Genomic DNA, 22,094 nt, shown 5'->3' with positions numbered 1-22,094 from the left:
CTGCATTTTTGGATTGATTTTCAGCAGCTGATGATGCGATACACTAAACATTTTAAGCACAGTGTGTTGATGGAAGGCTTTAGAGAACAGCCAATGCTGATCACATCGGTGTTATCGAGCACATCAAATGATTAAAATTGCATTAATTTTTTCTTTCATTACTTGGTGATTTCTCCGCGTACCACTAGAAGTAAGCCAGCTAGTGGTACATGTACCACAGTTTGAGAACCACTGATTTAAACCATTTAAATGATGGAAACTGTATGCACTAGGGTTGTAACGGTATGAATTTTTTACGGTATGATAATCGTCTAAAACAATACCACGGTTTGACGGTTTCGCGGTATACGCTATGTTACAAATGTTACAAAATAATAGAACAGTGAAGCAAATTTGACTTTTTCCAAATAATATATTTTTAGTTACTATAAACAACACCACTTACAATGAACAAATAAAAAAATAATAAAATAATAAATAATGTGTCAAAGTCCAAATAAACATGGTGCAAATCCTCAGTAAAAAAATAGATATAAATATTTACTATACTATAAATAGTTACATAACGAAACTAGATTCAATATGGAACATCCTCAGGTTTTATATGCCAGCATGGATATGGTTGTCTGTGGATATGGATTTGGATATGGTTGTCTGCAATGCAGACAAACAGCTGCACCTTCATTTGCGTCTTTTGAAAACAGCAAGAGCAGCAGTTCGTCTTTGCTGTGTCTCTGTTTTGTCATGTTTCTGTGCTGCTGTGCATGCAAAAGTACTTAGTATGAGAATTATTTCATGCAAAACTTTTTTTTTGCGTTTTGAATGTATGCCTATCTCTTATTCCGTGTTGTTCAAAAAGCTCATTGTTGCTCCACAAACAAAAGCGAAACCTATGCTTATTGGTTGTGATTTAGCGAGTTTGAACCAATCTGGGCATGGAGGAGGGACAATGCATCAATATATCATGTCTGGTTTGTCCAGAGACACAGTGACGAGCGTTTCTTTGTCAAATCAGCATTGTCAAATTTTGATGACGTAAAAGCACTGATTCCGGAACCTCTGAAAGTCCGCGAATGTTATGTAATACAGCACTGTATCACTGAAAGCTGAGATTCTCTTCTTTATGCCAATCTTTGAATTGTATGAATCGGATCAGCGGATCAAAAGTTATTAAACATTTAAGAGCAATACTTATTTTTAGCCGCGGGCGGCTGTCTCAGTCTTTAAGGGTTAAAACCGTTGATATGCAATTGTTCATGGTATGATAATCGTGCACGTTCAAATCGTGGTAGACCGTCATACCGGTATATTGTTACAACCCTAGTATGCACCGACTTCTTTAATTAGATGTGAATGTAATATTTTTTAGACTAACTTCCATGGGCATTGCTTGGCCTTTTTCTACTCAGCCCTCCAAAAACTTTTGCGATTAGCTCATAAACTGTACACTAACTTATCGCCTCAGTCCCCTTTATAATTGATATGAGAATGGCGAATTCGGCTCCTCTCTGTCTTTTGTTTTTCATTTGATCAGCAAACCACAGCTGTGCAGAGCGAGAGAACAAGGTGTGTGTTTATTGCTGAATTGTTGTAATATCTGCTTATTTGCAGTTCTTTGCTATAGAAACACTTGTGTCACTTGTACCCCAATGTCATAGAGGAGCAATTGGGTTTCCTATCTACTGTCCCATCTACTGTATGTTCACCTCATAATCACAGCTGTTTCCTCCAGCAAAAAATTTAACTCTTAACGAAGATTTATCTGTTTTTATTTACTACCAATGTAGAAACATTGCAGTGCATGTGGCATTAATTATATATCATACAGTCGTACACAGTAAGGATTAAACAGTGACAGAACCACTTAGTAAATGTACTGATTTGAACTGTTAGAGTCACGGACAGAGATGGAAACATCATGTGTTGTCTTGTATTAAAAACATATTTATTATTTATTATTATGATTCAGATCGTGAAATATGTGAATTAGTTTGTAGGTTTAAAAATATATACTTACATTTATGCCAATTAATTGGCCATTTCATTATGCCGTTTAATAAATAAAACTGCCTTTTTTTCTAAATAATAATAATAATAATAATTAATTCATTCATTTTCTTGTCGGCTTAGTCCCTTTATTAATCCGGGGTCACCACAGCGGAATGAACCGCCAACTTATCCAACAAGTTTTTACGCAGGGAGAACATGCAAACTTCACACAGAAATGCCAACTGAGCAGAGGCTCGAACCAGCGACCATCTTGCTGTGAGGTGACAGCACTATTATTATTATTATTATTATTATTATTATTATTATTATTATTGTTATTATTATTATTATTAATTAGAAAAAAGGAAGTTTTATTTATTTAATACATGGAAACAAAAATGTACTTGAATGTACAAAATGGTGTTTGTACTACAGTAAACAGGTGTGTTGAACCCGTTTGACTCATTCAGAACTCAAATGGCTGTGCCCGCCTATACAGTACAGTGGAATACTGCTAGTTTAGCTTACAACCCTACCATATTAGACACATTTCTAAATTATGACTTATAAATGTAATACGAAGCTTATAATAAGCCTAAAATGTCTAATTTTTTAACCCTATAAAGAGCTGAGCCCTCTTAAAATGAAAATCCTAAAATTGCCCCTGCTGACTTCTTTTGCTTGTATATTAATATTAAATGTCTGAAAACATTCAATATTTTATTTATTGCCATTGTTTTGCAAACAAATTCTCTAAATAATAAGATTCTATTTTTTTGTTTGTTTTGTTTAATTTTGAAGACATATTATTAGTAGTTTATTTAAGGTTTCAACATTTGCTGGAAATTTCTGGAAACCTTCCAGTTAAACTTTATTTGGGATTTATTCCACTGGAATTAACTGGAACATTTAATTGAAATGGTTCAAAAGAGTTTTACTCATACCCATCAATATGATTGACACCTTTTATTAAATTTTAATCTACTTCAGATGATGACTATAACACTCAGAATCTGCGTGCGCAGAAATCTGCAGATTTTTAACCCATAATTAAGTCTGTGTATTTACTTGTGTAAATGTGTACATTTATATTTATTCAGTTTTTAAGTTAATTTCACTCATAGTATTGCCATATAATAATAGTAGTATTAAAATGTTCATATGATTTAATTACAGTACAGTTTGTACAGTAATATGTTCTGTCATTTAGTAGATTTATTAAATGCGAGACTTGATTTGTTTACTAAATAAATGGGTCTAATTTGATTTGCATCGTAAACATTATATTAAATAAAAAAAATTATTATTTTTTAGTTCATATAATAAGTTTTTAGTTGTGATTTTCCTAAAATCATTCTGCATAAATCCGCTGATTTTTTACTAATTCTCTGCAGAAATAGCAAAAAATGTTGGCAGATTCTGTCTGGCACTAGCTATAACCGTATCTATTCTCTATACATTCATTCATTCATTTTCTTTTTGGCTTAGTCCGTTTATTAATCAGGGGTCGCCACAGTGGAATGAATCGCCAACTTATCCAGCATACGTTTAACGCAGCAGATGTCCTTACAGTTGCAACCCATCACTGGAAATCACCCATACACTCTCATTCACACACATACACTACACATAATTTAACTTACCCAATTCACCTATTCCGCATGTCTTTAGACTGTGGGTGAAACCGGAGCACTCGGAGGAAACCCACGCCAACACGGTGAGAACATGCAAACTCCACACAGAAATGCCAACTGGCCCTGCCGGAACTCGAACCAGCAACCTTGTTGCCGTGAGGCGACAGCGCTACCCACTCGCCCATGTACAGTATAATAAGAGTCAAAAGTTTGGACAGTTTAAAATTTAAAAAAAAGGTTTTAAAAGAAATCTCTTATGTTTATCATTAACATAGACATTTTACTGAAATTGCTTTAAATGTGGTTGTGGTGGTTTTAACCCAGATTATTCTTCAGCGTTTATTTTAAGCTATTTTGATTAGGTTTGCAGTTATATGTTAATCTGCATGTTTTTAAGCTCCCAGTTTATTCCTTGTTAATTCCTATATTTTCCTATTAATTCTAATATATTGCCAATAATTCCCATGGAAAGTTTTACACAACTGAACATTTCACTTAAAAAATATTACTTTAAAATGGATTCCTAATCATTTATTTACAGAGCTGTTTGTATGTAATAAAGAAGAAATGATCTAAGCCATGCTCATTTATGCATTTATACAGAGCCAAAAAATGTTGGTTCCCTTTCGAGAAAGAGCAGCTAAAAGCACACAGATTAGCTTACAAGAGAGAGTTTCAGTTTCTTCTTTTCCACATTCTACCACATAACACTTTATCTTTGTCTTGGCTTTTTTTTTTTCTCCACTGGAAAGTTGGAAAATAAAAAATGACCCTTTGGACTTGTAGATAAAATGAAAAGTCCCTTTTAAGGAATCTTCTGCCTTGAGTTTGAGCCAGCGAATCTTTCTCTCTGCTGTAAATGCGCCGCTGCAGAGGCTGCAAAGTTCATCTTTTAGCCTTTAGTTCAAAGACGCTTCAGCGTTCAAGTTTATAAGACAACAGGGCACTTTTTTCATGTCCCGGCCCCGGAAGGCTCAGCGTGAATCCTTGACAGATTCCTACTGGATGTGCGCAGCATGTGAGCTTATTCACAGTTCCTCAAATCAAGTGCGGCTTCAAGTCTTTACAGTTTTAGGTTACAGTTGCCGGCGTATCGTTGCATAAAAACAGTAGCGTTTAAAATCATGCCCAGAGCACACAAATACAACTTCTTTCTCAAACCCAGCAGTGCATATTATTAAAATGTAAATTCCTTCCTTAGAGGATGTTGTCTTACCAAAGCAGCTTGCAAGAAAGATCTATTATTCGGCTGTATTGATTCCTTCAGGAAACACAATGAATGCGTGCACGGAAAAATAAAAGCACGCTATCAGAACAAATGTAATGGCATTACTGGAATAGACAGAACGTATTGTGTTTGTGTGAGGGTGTGAAGGCGTACAGATTGATCATCGGCTTGAAGGCCATCGACTGCATGGAGCATCTTAAAAAGTTTATTTAGGCCAGTTGGGAGATCGTGAGCAAATGTGTATTCCATCCATGACCTTAGACAAGTGACCTGCTAACTATGCGATTTCAGTGAAAAGGTCAAGTGTCCACCTGGGCATTCTAAGTTGTCCGCAGCGCTGCTGTAATCCCAGATCAGATGTTCTGTATGTGTCAATGTCAAGGTCAAAGCTCGAGTTTTGAAACCCTTTTTCTTCTAGTATTCGGTTTGCTCACTGCTCTGTATGGATTATTTAAAAATAATTGAAACTAAATCTATTGAGTTGTCGTCTAACTAATGACATAATGTGATTGACTTTGGAATAAGAGGGTGGAGTGAGAAGATGTGTTTTGTATATGCATGTAAAATAAAGCTATATAAATTAACTAATTGACACGTGTGAATCATCACCTTCTGAATGATCTGAAAACAAAAAAAAATGGTGCTAAATTTTTACAATTAAATATTTTTTTTAATAAGCTAATATAAAAATAATAATAATAATAATAATAGTTGTTATTATCATTGATATTATTATTATTATTCACTATAACAACAACAATAACAATGAAAATAAATATAATTATTATTAGCTGTGTATAAATAAGCTTGTTATTGTTATTATTATTGAATATATAAAACATTGATATTTACAGTGTTAAAAAGCATTCATAATTTAATGTTATGTGAAATTTATACATCTTATCATAATATTTATATACTTACTGACAAAAGTCTTGTCGCCAATCCTGGTTTTAGGAGCAACAAATAATAACTTGACTTCTAGTTGATCATTTGATATCGGAAGTGGCTTATATGAAAGGCAAAGGCCTCTAGGTTACACTTATTTCATCCAAATAAAATATGATCATGTCTTGATTTTTAACTGTTTAATTAGGACATTCTGACTTTGCTTAGACAAAAGTTTTGTCGCTTAACAGAAATAATGTACAGTATAGAATATAAAGTCATGCTGTAGTGAAACAGAATCAACTTGTGAATGACACCCATGAGCTTGGAGGACTGCATCCATACATCTCTGCAATGACTCAAATCACTTATTAATAAAGTCATCAAGATTCTTTGGATTCATCTTCAATGCCTTCTCTATCATCTTACCCCAGACATGCTCTATAATGTTCATTTCTGGTGACTGGGCTGGCCAATACTGGAGCACCTTGACCTACTTTGTTTTCAGGAGCTTTGATGTGGAGGCTGAAGTATGAGAAGGAGCGCTATCCTGCTGAAGAATTTTCCCTCTCCTGTGGTTTGTAATGTAATGAGCAGCACAAATATCTTTATCTCAGGCTGATGATGTTGCCATCCACTCTGCAGATCTCTCGCACGCCCCCATACTGAATGTAACCCCAAACCATAATTTTTACTTCACCAAACTTGACAGTTTTCTATGAGAAACATTTTTTCCCATTTAAAACTATACGAGTGACATGTCTTGTGTATTCTAGAGTCTTTGCTTGCTGGTGTAACACCGCCGGTCCTACACCGCCCAACCCACTCCAAGCTGGAATCGAACCGGCGACCTTCCGCATGGGAGTCGGTTGCTCTAACAAGGAGGCTAAAGACCATGGCCTCTAGCATCTGTCGCTGTCTATATCTGTCGCTAGAGAACCTTTAGAGGTCAGAGGAGTGAGGTTTACCTGCACAGCACTCACTAGCTGGCCTACACTGGCAACATTGCTACCAATATGTTACCGTGAAAATACAATATAAGAGTGCAGACAAACAAAAGAGCAACAAGTGCAGGCGAATATCTGTTAGACTAATGTAGAATCTGTAGTTTCTTTAAATAAATAGGTAAACAGATAGAACAGATCTGAAAAACTTGTAATAACATGTCGATTATTAATGAAAAATACAGTTGAAGTCAAAATAAATTATTATTATTTTTAATTTAAAATATTTCCCAAATGATGTTGAACAAAGAAACTTGAAATAAATTAGCATACTCTCCTCATTTTGTTTTTCAGATTTCCAGAGATGCTGCTAGTTTTGTTGGAAAGACTCTTGGAAAGCTTTTTTTATTTTATTTTAGTGACGAACTAAATCTGTCCTCTGTCTTGGAATGGGTTTCAGTCTTAGAAGGCTTCATCTCTCTGAGCCCATCCTGATTAACCGAGTCCATGATCAAAAATTCACTCTGGGCTTATAGCAGACGGATTGGGACGACTCCTACTCCTCTGTAGGCTCACATTTGAAATTCAGTCTTTTCTTCTTTCTCTCATCTCCGTCTTTTCTCTCTGAACCACATCGGCGAAAGAAAACATAATAAGACAAGGACAAAGACGCCCCTACAGCCAGGCACATCTCGCCCTCTTCCCAGTTAATGTAAAAACTAGACTAATGAAAGTTCATTTATCATCACAGCTGGTTCTGTCTTCCCCTGCTTCTAATTTAATCAGTTGCTCTTTTATCTGTGTCTTGTCTCTTTTATGAGTACAGAGCCATGCAGTGAGTGACCTTTGAAGACACGCAGATCTGGGGAAAAACCTTCGCTGGTGGATCCACAGGCTTCTTCCCACGGGAATCTGACACTTCAACTTTCATCTCCAGCATCTCTTCCAATACACTTAACCGGTGCGTGTACTGTGACTCCATATAACCTTGTTACCACGCGCGAGAGTCTAACAAACCTATTAAAGCTCATCTTAATTGGTTCTAATTCAATATATCAAACATGTCATCGTATCAAACGTCTTAATTTGTCCCTCTGATAGCTTAATTCTTTTACATTTAGAAATTAGTCATGCCTAACCAGACTTTTAGTCTTGATGCAAGTCTATTAGTCATGAAGACAACATTGGAGCTTATTCTACACGCTGATGCTTTTATCCAAAGAGACCTGCAAATGAGACGCAGTCTCACTGTTAGACTTTCCCACAATCTTACAGTTATTTATTTACTGTAAAAAAGCCCAGTAAAATACCACTTGCATTATTTACAGTTCACTACTGTAATATGCGCTGCATTGTGGGCCATTTTAAAAGTTTTACAGTAACTTACTGCATATTAGGAATTTGTGGTATTCTACTGTAATCAAAGTGATTAAATACTGCTACTGTAGTTGAACACGAAAATGAGACAGTTCATGAAAAAAAGTCATTGGTTTGGTTTTGTACAGATGGTGTGAACTGTAAATAAATAACTGTAAAAGTACTGTAAAACTGTCATACTGTAATATTAAGTGTTTTAAAGGGCATTTTATCTTAAGAAGAAGTTGCGGTAAGGCTATTTTACTGTAAAATGAAATTGCAGTAGAGTCCTGCTACTGTAAAACACATGTACAGGTAAGTTACTGTTAAGAGGCACACTGTAAACGATTTCTGTTGTTTTCACAGTATTATACTGCATTTCTCAACAGTTTTTTACTGTATAAGCTGTGCACAGTTTGTTACTGTATATATTGTTGTTTTCACAGTATAATAATGTATTTTCAACTTTTCTATACTGTGAACATGGTTAACAGTATGTTACTGTAGATTTTATAATGAATTTTGGGAAAAATCAGTTACTGTGCATCTAAATACAGTACTGCAAATTACCAAGAACAACTCCACACACACTATATATTATGATTATTATGTTTATTTATTTTTAGACAAATTATTTTGTGAAGTAAATAACCTAACCAGTTTCTTCAGACTGTTCAGTGCATTAAACTGTCCCCTGGTTTTCCATTTTTGGGTGCACTGCACCTTCATTTTATAAGGTAACATGGAAATATTAAATATTTAATAAACATAACTTTGTGCTAAACCAAAACGTAAATTGGAACAAAAATAATTGATTCACGTAACCAAAGACTGTTAAACACACAAAATGATTTCAAAGTCAGCTTAAGCGGATTCAAGAATATTGGGCACCCATATGGGCCACCGTAGAGGTCACATATCTCCGCATTTTCATCTTAATAAATAAACCACAAACTTGAGTTAAAAACAACTACATTCTCGCATGAAAAACAGTTAAAACTTTATTTCATAACACATTTATTATCTAGTCATCGAAGACAGGGGCATGTCTCAATAATGTCTAGGCCGATTAAAGCATGAGGTTTGCCGGATACATGAGTGATGGAGCGCCGTCAACCCCTGGAGGTCAGAATCTCCCCTATCTGCAAAGCACACTTAAAATTAGACATTATATCTAAAAACAAACCACAGATTTGAGTTTGGAAGAACTACATTATTGCATGAAAAACTGTTAAAACTTCATTTCGTGACATATTAAACGCAATATTTATGATATGATCTGGCTTTTCTCATCCGCCATTATAGTTGCTTGTTGTGAAATGAACTCTGGGAGAAAAAAATATTAATTCACAAAACACTTCAAGCGAACCTTATTCTTATTGGTAAAGTCAGATATATGTAATATTTTCACTGGTAAAGTGAAAAAAAAAACCAATATTACTATTTCATCAATATCACGTTTGCACTGGTTCGGTTCAGCACTCAAACGACACCGAATCAGATTGAACCGTTTGCTCGGGAATTATTTTATCACACGTGTTCACAAGCACATTCAGCAATATGTGTATAAATGTGTGTGGCCGAGCAGTATAACGAAATAGTAATGATTCATTGTTGTGTCTTACAATAATATACAAAAAGGAATCGGTTTTAGGCGGATTCGACTCTTTACTGTTCTAAGGAGCCGATTCATAGAACCGAGCCGACTCGAGTCAAGATTCACCAGGCAAGCAACGGCTCTTCTAATTTGAAATCCACCTGTCGCCTTTTCTTTCAGTGAATTCATCCTCGGTAAGTGTTTAAAAGTCAAATTCTGTTCGTTAAATGATTGTTTTGTGTATATTTCCGTGTAGTGTGTGTGTAATTTAAAATAATTAACCAAGTTACTTTAGTTGTAGGTATGTCACGTTATTCGACGCCAGACCGTGTTTGTAGTGATTGCGAGGTATTAGATAACGTAACTTACAGTGAGTTTATCTTGAGTGAGTTTTTGACCATAGTAACGTTACCTAAAAAGAACGTAACTTTTACTTGGGGTTAACTGCATTAATGAATTCTCTATTTCAGCACAACACTGAGATGAAGGCAAAGTCACCATGAAAAGTTAAACGTTTAAGATTAAGGTAAGCTCTGATCTTCATGTGGTCATTATGACTAAATTATAATTATGGTTAAATTTGTTAACTGTAAGTTAGTTATTCAAACTAAACTCACAATGAAACAAGTCTAACTGTTTTATTAAATTGAGCTGATAATAAAAAATGTCTTTTAAGCTAACGTTAATTTTAACATAATTCATATTAATCGTCTATTTCTCACTGGTTAATGAGCTTATTGTATAGTGTATCATTAATTGTACATTTTATTTTTGGTGTTCAGGTGTAGGGAATGATTTGTATACAAATTTATTTGAACCCCGTACAGATTGGTATGGTTGTACCATAGATTTAGATTATTAAATGTTAAGTCTTATTTTACTCTTATTATATTTATCTTTTTTGCAGCTACAGCAATTGATGTTGAAAAACTGATGCTACCAATCTCTCCTCACTTGATTATTCAAGGTAATGTTGATGTCTTCCTCATTTTGATTAGATTTTGAAATGTCAAGTTGTTCACAGATTTGTTGAGGAGTTTCATGTACAACCTCTTTTTCTTCTTCCATTAGCGACGCAGTGGCACAGTAGGTACTGCTGTCACCTCACAGCGAGAAGGTTGCTGGTTCGAGCCTCGGCTGGGTCAGTTGGCTGAATACAATGGCATGATGATTCTGCTTGCTCACAGGAGGTACTTGATTTAGTTTTCCTCAAGCGATACATCAGTTTTTATGAGTAATGCGTGACACTTGAATTGAAGGGACAGTTCACCCAAAAATGAAAATAATGGCATCTTTGGCATCCTCCACTTGTTTCAAAATAGTTAGATTTTTTTTGTTCCATTGAACACAAACTCATATATTTTTTTTAAAAGAAATTTGGTTCAAATATGGATGTCAATAGTTTCTAACATTCTTCAAAATATCTGCTTTAGTGTTCAACAGAAATTTAAATGGATTTAAAACACATGGAGTAATGGTGGCAGAAAAGTAAACTATCCTTTTAAATATTTTATTCTGAGACTTTTATTTATATGTGTCTTGTCTTTTGCCATATTGTCTTTCTAGCTCAGATTGTGATGGACCTGGAATGCGACACCAGTTACTTTTAAGTCAAGAACCAAATAAAGCACAGATGTGGAGGGATCTGCATCTAAACTAATTGAAGGAAAGGAACCTTTAGGTATAAACACCTGCTTTATTTAGATCTGAAGTATTTTATTTGGCATAGAGTATTATTTTTTATTCTTATTCTAATTTTATTTTATGTATATACTGAATAGAAGTCATTTAAATTTCACAAATGATTGAATATAAAATATCATCTAGATGTCTTATTTTTCATTGTCTTAAACAGGGGTGCTCAACCCTGTTCCTGGAGATCGACCTTTCTGCAGAGTTTAGCTCCAACCCTGATCAAACGCAACTAAACCAACTAAATAGTATCTGAAGGAGTACTTGGTAATTAAAGACAGGTGTGTTTGATCAAGGTTGCAGGTGAGCTCTGCAGAAAGGTAGATCTCCAGGAACAGGGTTGAGCACCCCTGATCTAAATGCTCAAAAATGCTGTTTCCGAGGCGAGGTTGGATGTAGTTCACATTTACATTTACATTTACATTTAGTCATTTAGCAGACGCTTTTATCCAAAGCGACTTACAAATGAGGACAAGGAAGCAATTTACACCACTAAGAGCAACAATGAATAAGTACTAAAGGCAAGTTTCAGGTCTGTAAAGTCTAAGAAGGGAAGTGTTAGTAATTTTTTTTTTTTTTTTTTTTTTTTTTTTTTGTACAGTTAGTGTGATATTCAAATAGGCAATTGCAGATTAGGAAGTGAAGTGGAGACTAAATAGTTGAGTTTTTAGTCGTTTCTTGAAAATAGCGAGTGACTCTGCTGTTCAGAAATAGATTCATTAGGATCAATGCTTAAAGTAAATGTTTACTTCTCTCTGTAGACCAAACATGCTTAGTATCCCACACATTTTAATAAATTATTTATTTTGGTTACTTTTACATCTATATATGGGTAAGCAAGTATTTAATAAATAAAATTATTTTAAACCACTTGACTTAACCAAATGACTCTATTACCCTAGCTGCTGGGAAAAAAAAACATGTAAAATAACAGATTTTTTTTTTTTTACAGTGTGAGTGAACATACTACCTTGATGTTCAACAAAGACTGCACAAGAGCTCATTTGATGGCACATATTCTGTCCTGTCTACATCTCTGACGAAATGCTTCGACATCAGTGAGTAATAAATCTTCATATTATCATGCATTCAGGATTTATGTAAGCCTATTTTTAATGTTAGTTTGTAATCAGCAGTGACTGTTTTAAAAAATTAGGTATTTAAATTATTCTTAACGTTTTACTGATGCTGTGCACGGTAACGTCATGATGATTTAATTTGAGGAAATGTCACTAGTGAGGTGTAATAATATTTATTTGTCTCACTGACATGCCATCACTGCATATTGAAATACAGTAATACGAATTGACCGCAAAATATTATCACAAACATTTTATGAAGTAGACTGCTTGACTACTCTTCAGTTCTCTGCTCAACTTTGACACATTTGATTGTGTTGCTGCGCCTTTCGGCAGATTTTGCCAATAGTGAATGCTTAGTGATTACTTTGTTTTATGCGAACCAGATGTCATTAACTTATCATTAGCATTATCTTTTAAAAAATCACCCATGGCTTTCATGTTCTCTAACGTAATCTTGTCTGTAAGTTAGAAGTAGATTTTCACATGTTAAAAGCCTAAAAGTACTTGATTAACATTAGTCACGTTAAATTAGATTATTTTATTTATTTATTTTAAATATGTAGCCTCTTAAGGTCAGAATTAACTGTGTTCACCCCTCTTAAATTCGTGGAAGCGCTAGTGTGGTCATGGAATCAGATATTCAAGCTATACAGAGTCAGACATTAAGTTAAGATGAGACTTAATTTTTAACATACTAGGCTTGGGCGGTATTTCGGTATTATGGTATACCGCGGGATCTAAAAATAGCAACGGTGTCAGTTTCAATACCGTTATACCGTCATAAAATATTAAATATCCTTTATTTAATGCCTACAAAAACGTATGTGTGGTTGTTACACGGGACAGTGTGGAGGAGAGAGAGAGAGGAAGAGGGAGAGGGAGGGGGAGAGGGAGAGGTGACGTCACGTGTCGCGCTTCAAAGTGTCCTGCAGTTTGGCAATTTCGACTGAACAGAAGGGAGACGTGGTTAATATGAACGAGAGGTCTGCATTAGAGCTGAAGATCTTTGCCCGAACCCGGTGAGACCCGAAAAAATCCAAATCCCTGCATTAAAATCCATCCCTGCAAAGGTGAAACAAATGATGACGAAGTAGTAAAAAAAGCGAATTATTACGGCGGTCAAGCCAGTCACTAGCTCAGAAAGAGCGCATTCCAGCCAGGTATTTCGCGGTCGCTCATACACTGAGTATTACGGTAGAGCCCTAAACCGCAAGCTGACAGGTAAAAAGACGAGGCCTCTCGCTACAGTGAAACTGCTGTCATGGAAAATTAAATGGATGTTCCTGACTGGTAGAAGATGAACAAACAATCCTACCCAAAACTTGCAAAATCAGCCAGATCAGAACTCTGTATCTCGGCCTGTAGCAGCAGGAAAGGGTGTTCAGCTGCTGGACCTCGTGAGCGCAGGACTGCGTTAAAGCCTGTGGATTTAAATGTTCCTCCACAAACACACGTAGCCTAATCTTGGTGAGTAAAGGGTTTTTCAATTATAAATAAATATTAATTAAACCATATAATCATTATGTAGACAGAGTATACAGGCTAACGGTGGCATTATTCTTTTAATATTCAGCTTCACCGCCGCCCTAATGCCAGATTGTGAAGAGAAGTTGAGAAACAAACCTTGCAGAGCCTTTATCTTAATTTCGTTATTGCCAAAATACCCGTCATCATTTAGAGTTTATTTTAATTTGATTTGTTAAGAAAGATTTTTTTTCATTTGTGTGTTGGCCAATTTAAAGGCTTAGTGCATGTACCTAGACCTATAGAGAGCTGATATGTTACGATGTTACAGAGGACTTACTTAATTTCTTTGTTCCAACTTTTAAGTGGCATATAGCCTAGTCTACGTTTGTTACGAATAAATGATGTTAAAACATATAAATGACTCATTCTTGAAAAAATGCAATAGAGCTGTGTGCATGAGCACATTTGAATAATGTCGGGCTGTAAATGGGTTTGGGCTTTATAAAGCTGTCAATCAAACTGTACCTGTCGGACTCGGGACCTATCGGGTATAATTTTTATGGCTTAATGATCTTTTCCCCATTAAGGTTGGTGTAATTGTAAATAGACAACAATCTGTATTTTGCCAACAAAAACGATAAAAAAGTGTTTTATATATAAAGCAGCAGTGCGGTGTTTGGTTTCTGAATGAATGAAATAATTTGAGGCATGATAAGTTTTTACTCCAGTGATTGATTTTGCCTGTCATTTTTGTAGGATCATCAGAAGTGCTCCTGCCCTTTTTCACTGTCCCTTTTCCACAACATAATTTGGCCTTCATCATTTCGTGTCTTGTAGCAGTATTTTCATCTGTTTTTAAAATTGTAATACTTTTTGATACATTAATTGTTGACTAATTTTAATGATCAATTGTTCATTAATTGTTCATTAGTGTTCTGTTGCGTTATATTGAATAATTGCTACTGTTTCAGTGGGGTTTACACAATAACCTTTTATTGTAAAGTTAAAGTTTCAGTTTCTTAATTTTTCTTGTATTTCTTGAACAGTTTAAATAACATTTGTGCAATTTTTGAACCTTTTTTTGCTCATTATAAAGTAGCAATATTAAATACAATAAAATAACATTTAATAACTGTAAAATACTATACAGTAATAATGAAAGTAACGTTAAAATACCGTAGTTCTGCATGGTAAAAATGTACAGTAAAATACTGTTTTCAGTTTTGCAGTACAGTATGTGTATCACTACTGTAATTGGTGTTACAGTATAAAAAGAAAACAGTAAAATGATGTATTACATTTTACAGTAAATGTAATACTAAAGTAATTAGTATAACAGTAATGTTACTGTTTTATGAAATACAGCAGCTACTGGATAATTGTTGCCAGTAACTTACTGTTAATTTAACAAGAAATCGTTTACAGTGTACAATTCTGGATTTGCCTACACATACATGTTTACACCTGATTTGACCATTGCTTGCCTGACGCTGAATAAACCTGCATATTGGATCTTACCTCCAGTTGTCTCTGTCACTCCCTCCCCGGTTGTAACAGTGTGTGTGTGTGTGTGCGTATGTGCGTGCGTGCATGTGTGTGTGTGAAGCTGCGTCTTAAGGTGACAGAGTGCATAGGGCCCTGGTAATTTAGGGGCCCAGCGGCAGGTTACACTTTTTTAAACATTTTCCTGTTTCATCTTCTTATCCTTCTCCTTTTACTTCTCCTCCTCATCGTCATCCTGCTGCTGATTATTATTATCTTTTTCAGTTTATTTACAACACCAAGAGTTCATTTTAATCAGATATTTTAACAGATGAACAAAACAGACGGGGACAAAAGAATTTGAATGCATCTTTTATTGTTTTTCTCCACCTCCTCCATCATCCTCTCATTCTCCTCCTCTTATTTCTCTTTCTCATCATTCTCCTGCTCATCCTGCTGCTGATTTTCCTCTTTCTGTTTCTCTTCTTCACCTCCTCCTCATCCTTTATCTCCACTTTCAAGTCCATCATCTCAATGTCCTCCTCATTCTCCTCACTTTCCTTCTCTTCTTTTATCCTGCTCATCTCCTTCTCCTCTTTCCTCCTGCTCCTTCTCTCCTTTTTCTCCTCTTTCATCCTTCTCTTTCTCTTTTTCCTTCCATCCTCCTCCTCAATCTTGTCCACCTCCTTCTCCATCATTGTCTCATGTATTTCCTCCTCTTTTATCTTTCTCTCTTTCCCTCCGTCCTCCTCTTTAATCTTTTCCTCCTCTTTCTCCATCACTGGCTCCTCCACCTTTTCCACTTTCTTCCTTCTCCTTCTCTTTTTCCTTCCATCCTCCTCCTCAATCTTGTCCACCTCCTTCTCCATCATTGTCTCATGTATTTCCTCCTCTTTTATCTTTCTCTCTTTCCCTCCGTCCTCCTCTTTAATCTTTTCCTCCTCTTTCTCCATCACTGGCTCCTCCACCTTTTCCACTTTCTTCCTTCTCCTTCTCTTTTTCTTGTCTTTCACCTCCTCCTCCATAATCCTGTCCTCCTTCTCCTCCTCTTGTTCTCTGCAGGATAAGTCAGTGTGTGTCAGTGTGATTTCTCCTTTACTGACGTCCATCTCGTCCTCCACAGAGCGTATTTCATGAATGACGACAGAATTCACATCCAGACAGATCTCAAACGTGGAGCAGCACAGAGAGTCATCTGTTACAGGAGAAATGAAGTGGATACATATTTTACACTGTCATTTTCAAGATGTCTGTGTGAAGAATACAATGTATTAATAGCATTATAGACTGATGTGTTTATTTACCATCAGTGCCTTTGTCTGGAGAGTTTGGGAGCACTTTCTGCTCTTCCTCCTCCATCTCCTCTTTGTTGGACGTGAGGCAAGAGATCTTCATGTGTTTTCTGCACGCTCTGAAGAACGACGCCAGCCGGCTCTTTTTCTTCCTCTTTTCTTTCAGCTCATCTGTTAAAAGAAACAATTGTAGTACACACTTTTCCACAGTCATTTGAGAGGAAATACAAAGAAAAACAATATTCAAAAATGTACCTTGGATTTACAACATTTATTTTTAAGTTAAGTGCTTGTAAACAATTTATTTGGGCTGAATTTAAACAAACAAATTAGGTTGAATATTACTAAATTTGATTTGTTTGCTTAAATTCAACACATATAAATTGTTTGCAACAACTTATATGAAGCTCTCGAATTTAATCTAAGATATATTCATCTGTGTCCAGAAGATTAAGGAAGGTCTCATGGAGTTGGAACTACAAGAGGTTGAGCAATTAATAACAGAATTGTAATATTTTGGGTGAATTAATCCTCAAACTGTATAGAATGTGGTTTAAATAATCTCATATCAGGGAAACCCTTTACAATGTAGGCCTAAATACTGCTCACCATTGGAGCTGTCAGGTGTTTGACTGGACTGCACATTTTTCGGGTGAGCTCTGAGGAAAGAGGGCAGTTTAAAGAAGCTCTTTTTCTTCGGCTTCACCACTGGTTCCTCCATTCTCGATTGGTCGTCCTCCAGTTGGAAACACATTGTTGACGGTGTGTCACTGGGATATTTCTGGTCCGCAGTCATAGCGATGGCAATCTCGGTCTTACACCGTGGATTGTCAAAAAACTTCGGGGTATGTAGCTCGGACATCAGCAAATCACCAATAGCTCCGCTAGTTTGAAAAGCCATGAATAGCTTAAGTTTTTCACTAGGAAAGCTGTTTAGTCGATGTCAGACACAAACACTGCTACAACCTCTAAGACACTATTGCAAACTGAGTTTTCAGAGTGCTGCACGGCTCTACGTACAGCTCGGAACGCGTTCTAAATGATGATTCTAAACGGTAACTATGGCAACAGGACACTTCTCTGAGATGTTTTCTTTCTAGGAGAAATGACTGAGGATGAATTAAAAGTACATTAATACACATCTCAGCTGGATAACCTCCTTTATAAGTAATCAAAGCTGTTTTATTTGTGAGTTTTAAATAATAATTAATTAGAAATTGATATATTTGATGGCAGAGGACTCAAAAAAAAAAAGGTTTTGTGAAACTCAAACAACAAAACTCCCTTCATAAATACATTTTAAATAAGGTGTTACAAAAATACAGAACTGCAATGCAGTTTTTGTAACTTTCTGGGAACAGTGCTGACATTTATAAACAATAAAAGGAGTGCAGACAAACAAAGGAGCAAATCTCTGTTAAACTAATGTAGAATCTTTTAAATACATAGATAAACAGATAGAACAGAACTGAAATACTCGTAATAATGTGAATTATTAATGAAAAATACAGTTGCTGTCCAAATTATTATTATTAATTTTAGTTTTATTTAAATGTTTCCCAATTGATTTAACAGAGCAAGTCATTTTTCACAGTATTTCCTATAATATTGTTCTTCTGGAGAAAGTCATATTTGTTTTATTTCGACTAGAGTAAAAACAGTTTTAGATTTGTTAAAAAACATTTTAAGGTCAATATTATTAGCCTCTTAAGCAATATTTTATTTTTGATCTACAAACCGTCATTTTACAATAATTTGCCTAATTACTCTTACTTGCCTAATTAACTTAGTTAAGCCTTTAAATATCACTTTAAGCTGAATACTAGTATCTCGAAAAATATCTAGTCAAATATTATGTACTGTAATCATTGTCATCAAATTTCACAGGAACTTTACTGCATATTAGGAATTTGCAGTATTCTACTGTAACTAAAGTAATTAAGTACTGCTACTGTAGTTGAAGACAAAAATGAGACAGTTCATGAAAAAAACTTAATATGAATATTTTAAATACAATAACACATACTAAAAATACAGGGTTTGTACTGCTAGTGTAATACTGAAGTACTGTAAAACTGTCATACTGTAATATTAAATGTGTTAAATGGCATTTTACCTTAAGAAGAAGTTGTGGTAAGGCTACTTTACTGTAAAATGAAATTGGGGTAGAGTCCTGCTACTGTAAAACAGATTTACAGGTAAGTTACTGTAAAAAAGCAGTTGCTGTAACCTGCTGGCAGCAAGACTAACAGTACTGCCAGTAAGTTATTGCAAAAATACAATTAAAAGAGTGCAGACAAATATCTTTTAAAATAATAAAGAGTCTGTAGTTTATTTTAAATAAATAGATAAACAGATAGAACAGATCTGAAAAACTTGTAATAATGTCTATTAAAGATGAAAAATACAGTTGAAGAAAAAAATTATTATAAATATTTTCGTTTTTTATGTAATTGTTTTAACGTATTTTGTAGGGATGTAACAGTATCAGAATTTCACGGTACGGTAATACCTCGGTATGAATGTCACGGTACGGTATTTATTGAATCATTTACAGGAAAAAACAAAATTTATGAAAATACTCCAAAAAAGTGCCAAAAGTGTCAATGACATACAAATTAGTCATCTATCTGTAAGCTTTGAAACAGGAACTTCAATTTTAATAACAAAAAAATATTAAACCATGTAAAAAAATTAAGTTTCAATTTAGTATTGTTGAAAACTCATCACATTCAACATTTAATCACTCACTCACTTAGATAGAGATGGGTTTAAAGGAAAATTATCATATAAATATAATCTGGTAAAAGCTGGTATCTCTGGGTATTTACAATGTCCCCTGCAACAGAAAAAACCCCTCTCATTTGGGACTGAGGTTTCTGGGACAAGAGAGATATGACTTGGCCCAGGTTGACAGCAGTGGGTAACGTTGTGCATTGTCTTTCCCCCACTTGAGAGGACAAACCATGAGTGAGATAGAGATCTCATGTCTGCATCAATCTGAACAGTGTGCTGTGTTTCTGCAGTCCCCATGACTGATTAGTCGTATTCCCCAACTTGCAGGCACGTGCACACACAGTGCTCAACCTGTGCAGTGCACATGCCCTTTTTAGTCTTGGATAGAAAGTTCCCTTCCAAAATGATCAAAAGTGCCCCCGCGACGCGACATACCCTCCGTCCCCGCTTTACAGTACGCGCGCGACAACACAGCTGAAAAGGACTCGCGCGACAACACAGCTGAAAAGGACTCGCGCGACAACACAGCTATTCAGTACGCGCGCGACAACACAGCTATTCAGTACGCGCGCGACAACACAGCTATTCAGTACGCGCGCGACAACACAGCTGATAAGAACTCGCGCGACAACACCACTATTCAGTACGCGCGCGGCGACAACACCCGCTTTAGGGTTTTCCAGCTCTTTTTGATCCCCGCTTCTAGCAGCACACTCCATTTCTGCATTACTGGATCTGTAGCGACAACAGACCGCAAGGGATTATGGCCAAGCCTGGGCTGATGGGAATTGTAGTTTCCGGTACCTCCCGTTCGCTTCATTCGCCTGAGCAAATTTTCTCAGAAGACCTATAGTTTTACCGAGTCATGCGACTTTTTAAAAAAAAAATAATATTGTGGTATGACGGTATTTACAATACCGTTACATCCCTAGTATTTTGTTGAATTTAGGTTACAATAGACTATTAGGTTAGGGGTTAGTGTAAGTTGATATGTACTTGTAAAATTTCTTATAGTCAGTTAAATGTTGAAGAAGTAGTATCAGCAGATATTAAGCAGGCAGTCTACCAATACTCAAATGAGAAGTAATTAGCATGTAGTTGCAATGCAATTTTTAGTCAACAAAATGTGCAATAGGGATCATCAAAATAAAGTATTACCCTTATTTGTATCCCTTTAACTTCTTCACCAAGAAAAAAAAAAATTTGTATTGCATTTCTTAACTCCTAAGGTCGCTGATATGCTGGTTTATGTTAAAAGTACCTGAATTAATACATATACTATAAAAAATCTCTAAATATAAGGTGTAAGACCAACTTTTTTAAAATAAAACATTTTTAAAACCTAATTAATCATCTTTATTTTTTGAAATATGCCATAAAATATTTCAGATTCTCATTTAATGTTTTTTAAACAATAAAACCAAAATCAAGTGTAGCAGGATTATGTTAGATTTTTTTTGTAAACCAACAATGCTGTGTGCATAAACCATTATTCAAAACATCTGTTTTCAGTTCAACCATCTGGTGCAGGCAGTTCAAGGGTTATTTGGACTAAAATAAAAGCAGTTTTTTAATAATGATTAAAAAATAAATAAATAAAAAAAACATTTTAATGATTTTGTTGGAAAGGACCATAATGCAAAACTCCCAATCAATCATAGAAATTGAAAAACAAAAAAATCTTTTTGAGAAAGCAGGCTTATTTGGGAGACTACTTCTTCTATGGCCAAATGGATAAATGTTGATGACAGTTGGAGAATTTGTGAAAATTTTGGGTTGGCTGAATCTACAATCAATTCTTTCTTGACAAGGCTGAGTTAAAGATGATGGTCCATCTGTTTGGCGTTCTGGCATGCAAACAGTTATCGTTGGATCATCAGGCTAGAATTAGAGGTAGAGTTGAGTATCATCAACACAACAGGGTTGAGAAAAGCCTGGATAAGAAAAGTGGTTTGAATACTCAGCCTTGGGGTATGCCAGTAACTAGATGTCCCTGACTAGGTTCTGGTAAATTTAAATACCTCTGTTTGAGTATATTTTTTATGTGAATTTCCTTTTTAATCGTTTAGAAATTATTCTAATATGCTAATTGAATACTCAATTGTAATTTTTTTTCGATAGATGCTAAACCATTGTTTTAATTAATTTTATTTGAAGAAGCTGAGATATTTTATGTCTAAAATCTTTCATTCATTCATTTTTCTTTTCGGTTTAGTCCCTTTATTAATCCGAGGTCGCCACAGTGGAATGAACCGCCAACTTATCCAGCACATGTTTTAGATGACGGATGCCCTTCCAGCTGAAACCCATCTAAAATCTTTCTTCTGTAATACTAATATTTTTTTTCTCATTTTTATTCTATTATAATGAACAGGTTATGATAGTAAACATTTCTTTTAGAAAATCACTAACTTTTCATACACCAAAAAATGCAGAGTTCCACTCGATTCATTCATGCTAAGTAAGTAAAGGTTTATTTATATAGCACCTTTCATTAAGTCACAAAGTGCTTTACAATACAAGAAAACCGGAAAACAGGTAAAAAAAGAACAAATGAATAGAAGAAAAACATCAAAACAAGTTAAAAATCCAAGTACAAAAACACCAATCTCACCAGCTCACCATACTGTTAATTAAAAGCTTGGCTAAAAAGATGTCTGATCCCAGAGTTCTCAGTGCTAGAGAGAGAGGGGTCCAGAGCCTTGGG

At 35.2% G+C, this 22,094-nt stretch overlaps 2 protein-coding genes across 19 annotated transcripts in view; one reads left to right on the top strand and one right to left on the bottom strand.

Annotated features, from left to right (window-relative positions):
• ralylb (RALY RNA binding protein like b) overlaps positions 1-22,094 on the top strand; it is a 490,264-nt gene that overhangs the window by 61,643 nt on the left and 406,527 nt on the right. For 3 of the 17 annotated variants that reach the window (XR_015525252.1, XR_015525253.1, XR_015525263.1), the window contains 3 exons: positions 7,038-7,395; positions 7,510-7,644; positions 16,483-16,670. The gene's annotated coding sequence lies outside the window, so the exon portion shown is untranslated. Of the gene's footprint in view, positions 1-6,247; positions 6,411-6,515; positions 6,688-7,037; positions 7,396-7,509; positions 7,645-10,106; positions 10,163-10,543; positions 10,604-10,707; positions 10,827-11,202; positions 11,318-12,280; positions 12,387-14,633; positions 15,395-15,881; positions 18,768-22,094 lie in introns of those variants that run through there. The other 14 variants (XR_015525250.1, XR_015525251.1, XM_087309880.1 and 11 more) reach the window with 11 other exon arrangements.
• On the bottom strand, positions 15,719-19,946 carry LOC137489265 (uncharacterized). Of its 2 annotated transcripts, none has more exons than XM_087309877.1 (3): positions 17,261-19,946; positions 16,664-16,822; positions 15,719-16,554 (listed from the first exon to the last, which is right to left on the bottom strand). In XM_087309877.1, the coding sequence occupies exons 1-3, from the start codon at positions 17,550-17,552 to the stop codon at positions 15,758-15,760; spliced, it is 1,248 nt and encodes a 415-aa protein (XP_087166003.1). In that variant the 5' UTR covers positions 17,553-19,946; the 3' UTR covers positions 15,719-15,757. The 2 variants fall into 2 exon arrangements, with proteins under 2 accessions (XP_087166003.1, XP_087166004.1); XM_087309878.1 differs by having other exon boundaries at positions 16,907-18,744.

Source organism: Danio rerio, chromosome 24 (genome assembly GCF_052040795.2).
Source record: "Danio rerio strain M-AB ecotype USA chromosome 24, GRCz13ab, whole genome shotgun sequence".
NCBI classification, from domain to species: Eukaryota; Metazoa; Chordata; class Actinopteri; order Cypriniformes; family Danionidae; genus Danio; species Danio rerio.
This window is presented reverse-complemented; position numbering and strand designations above follow the sequence as displayed.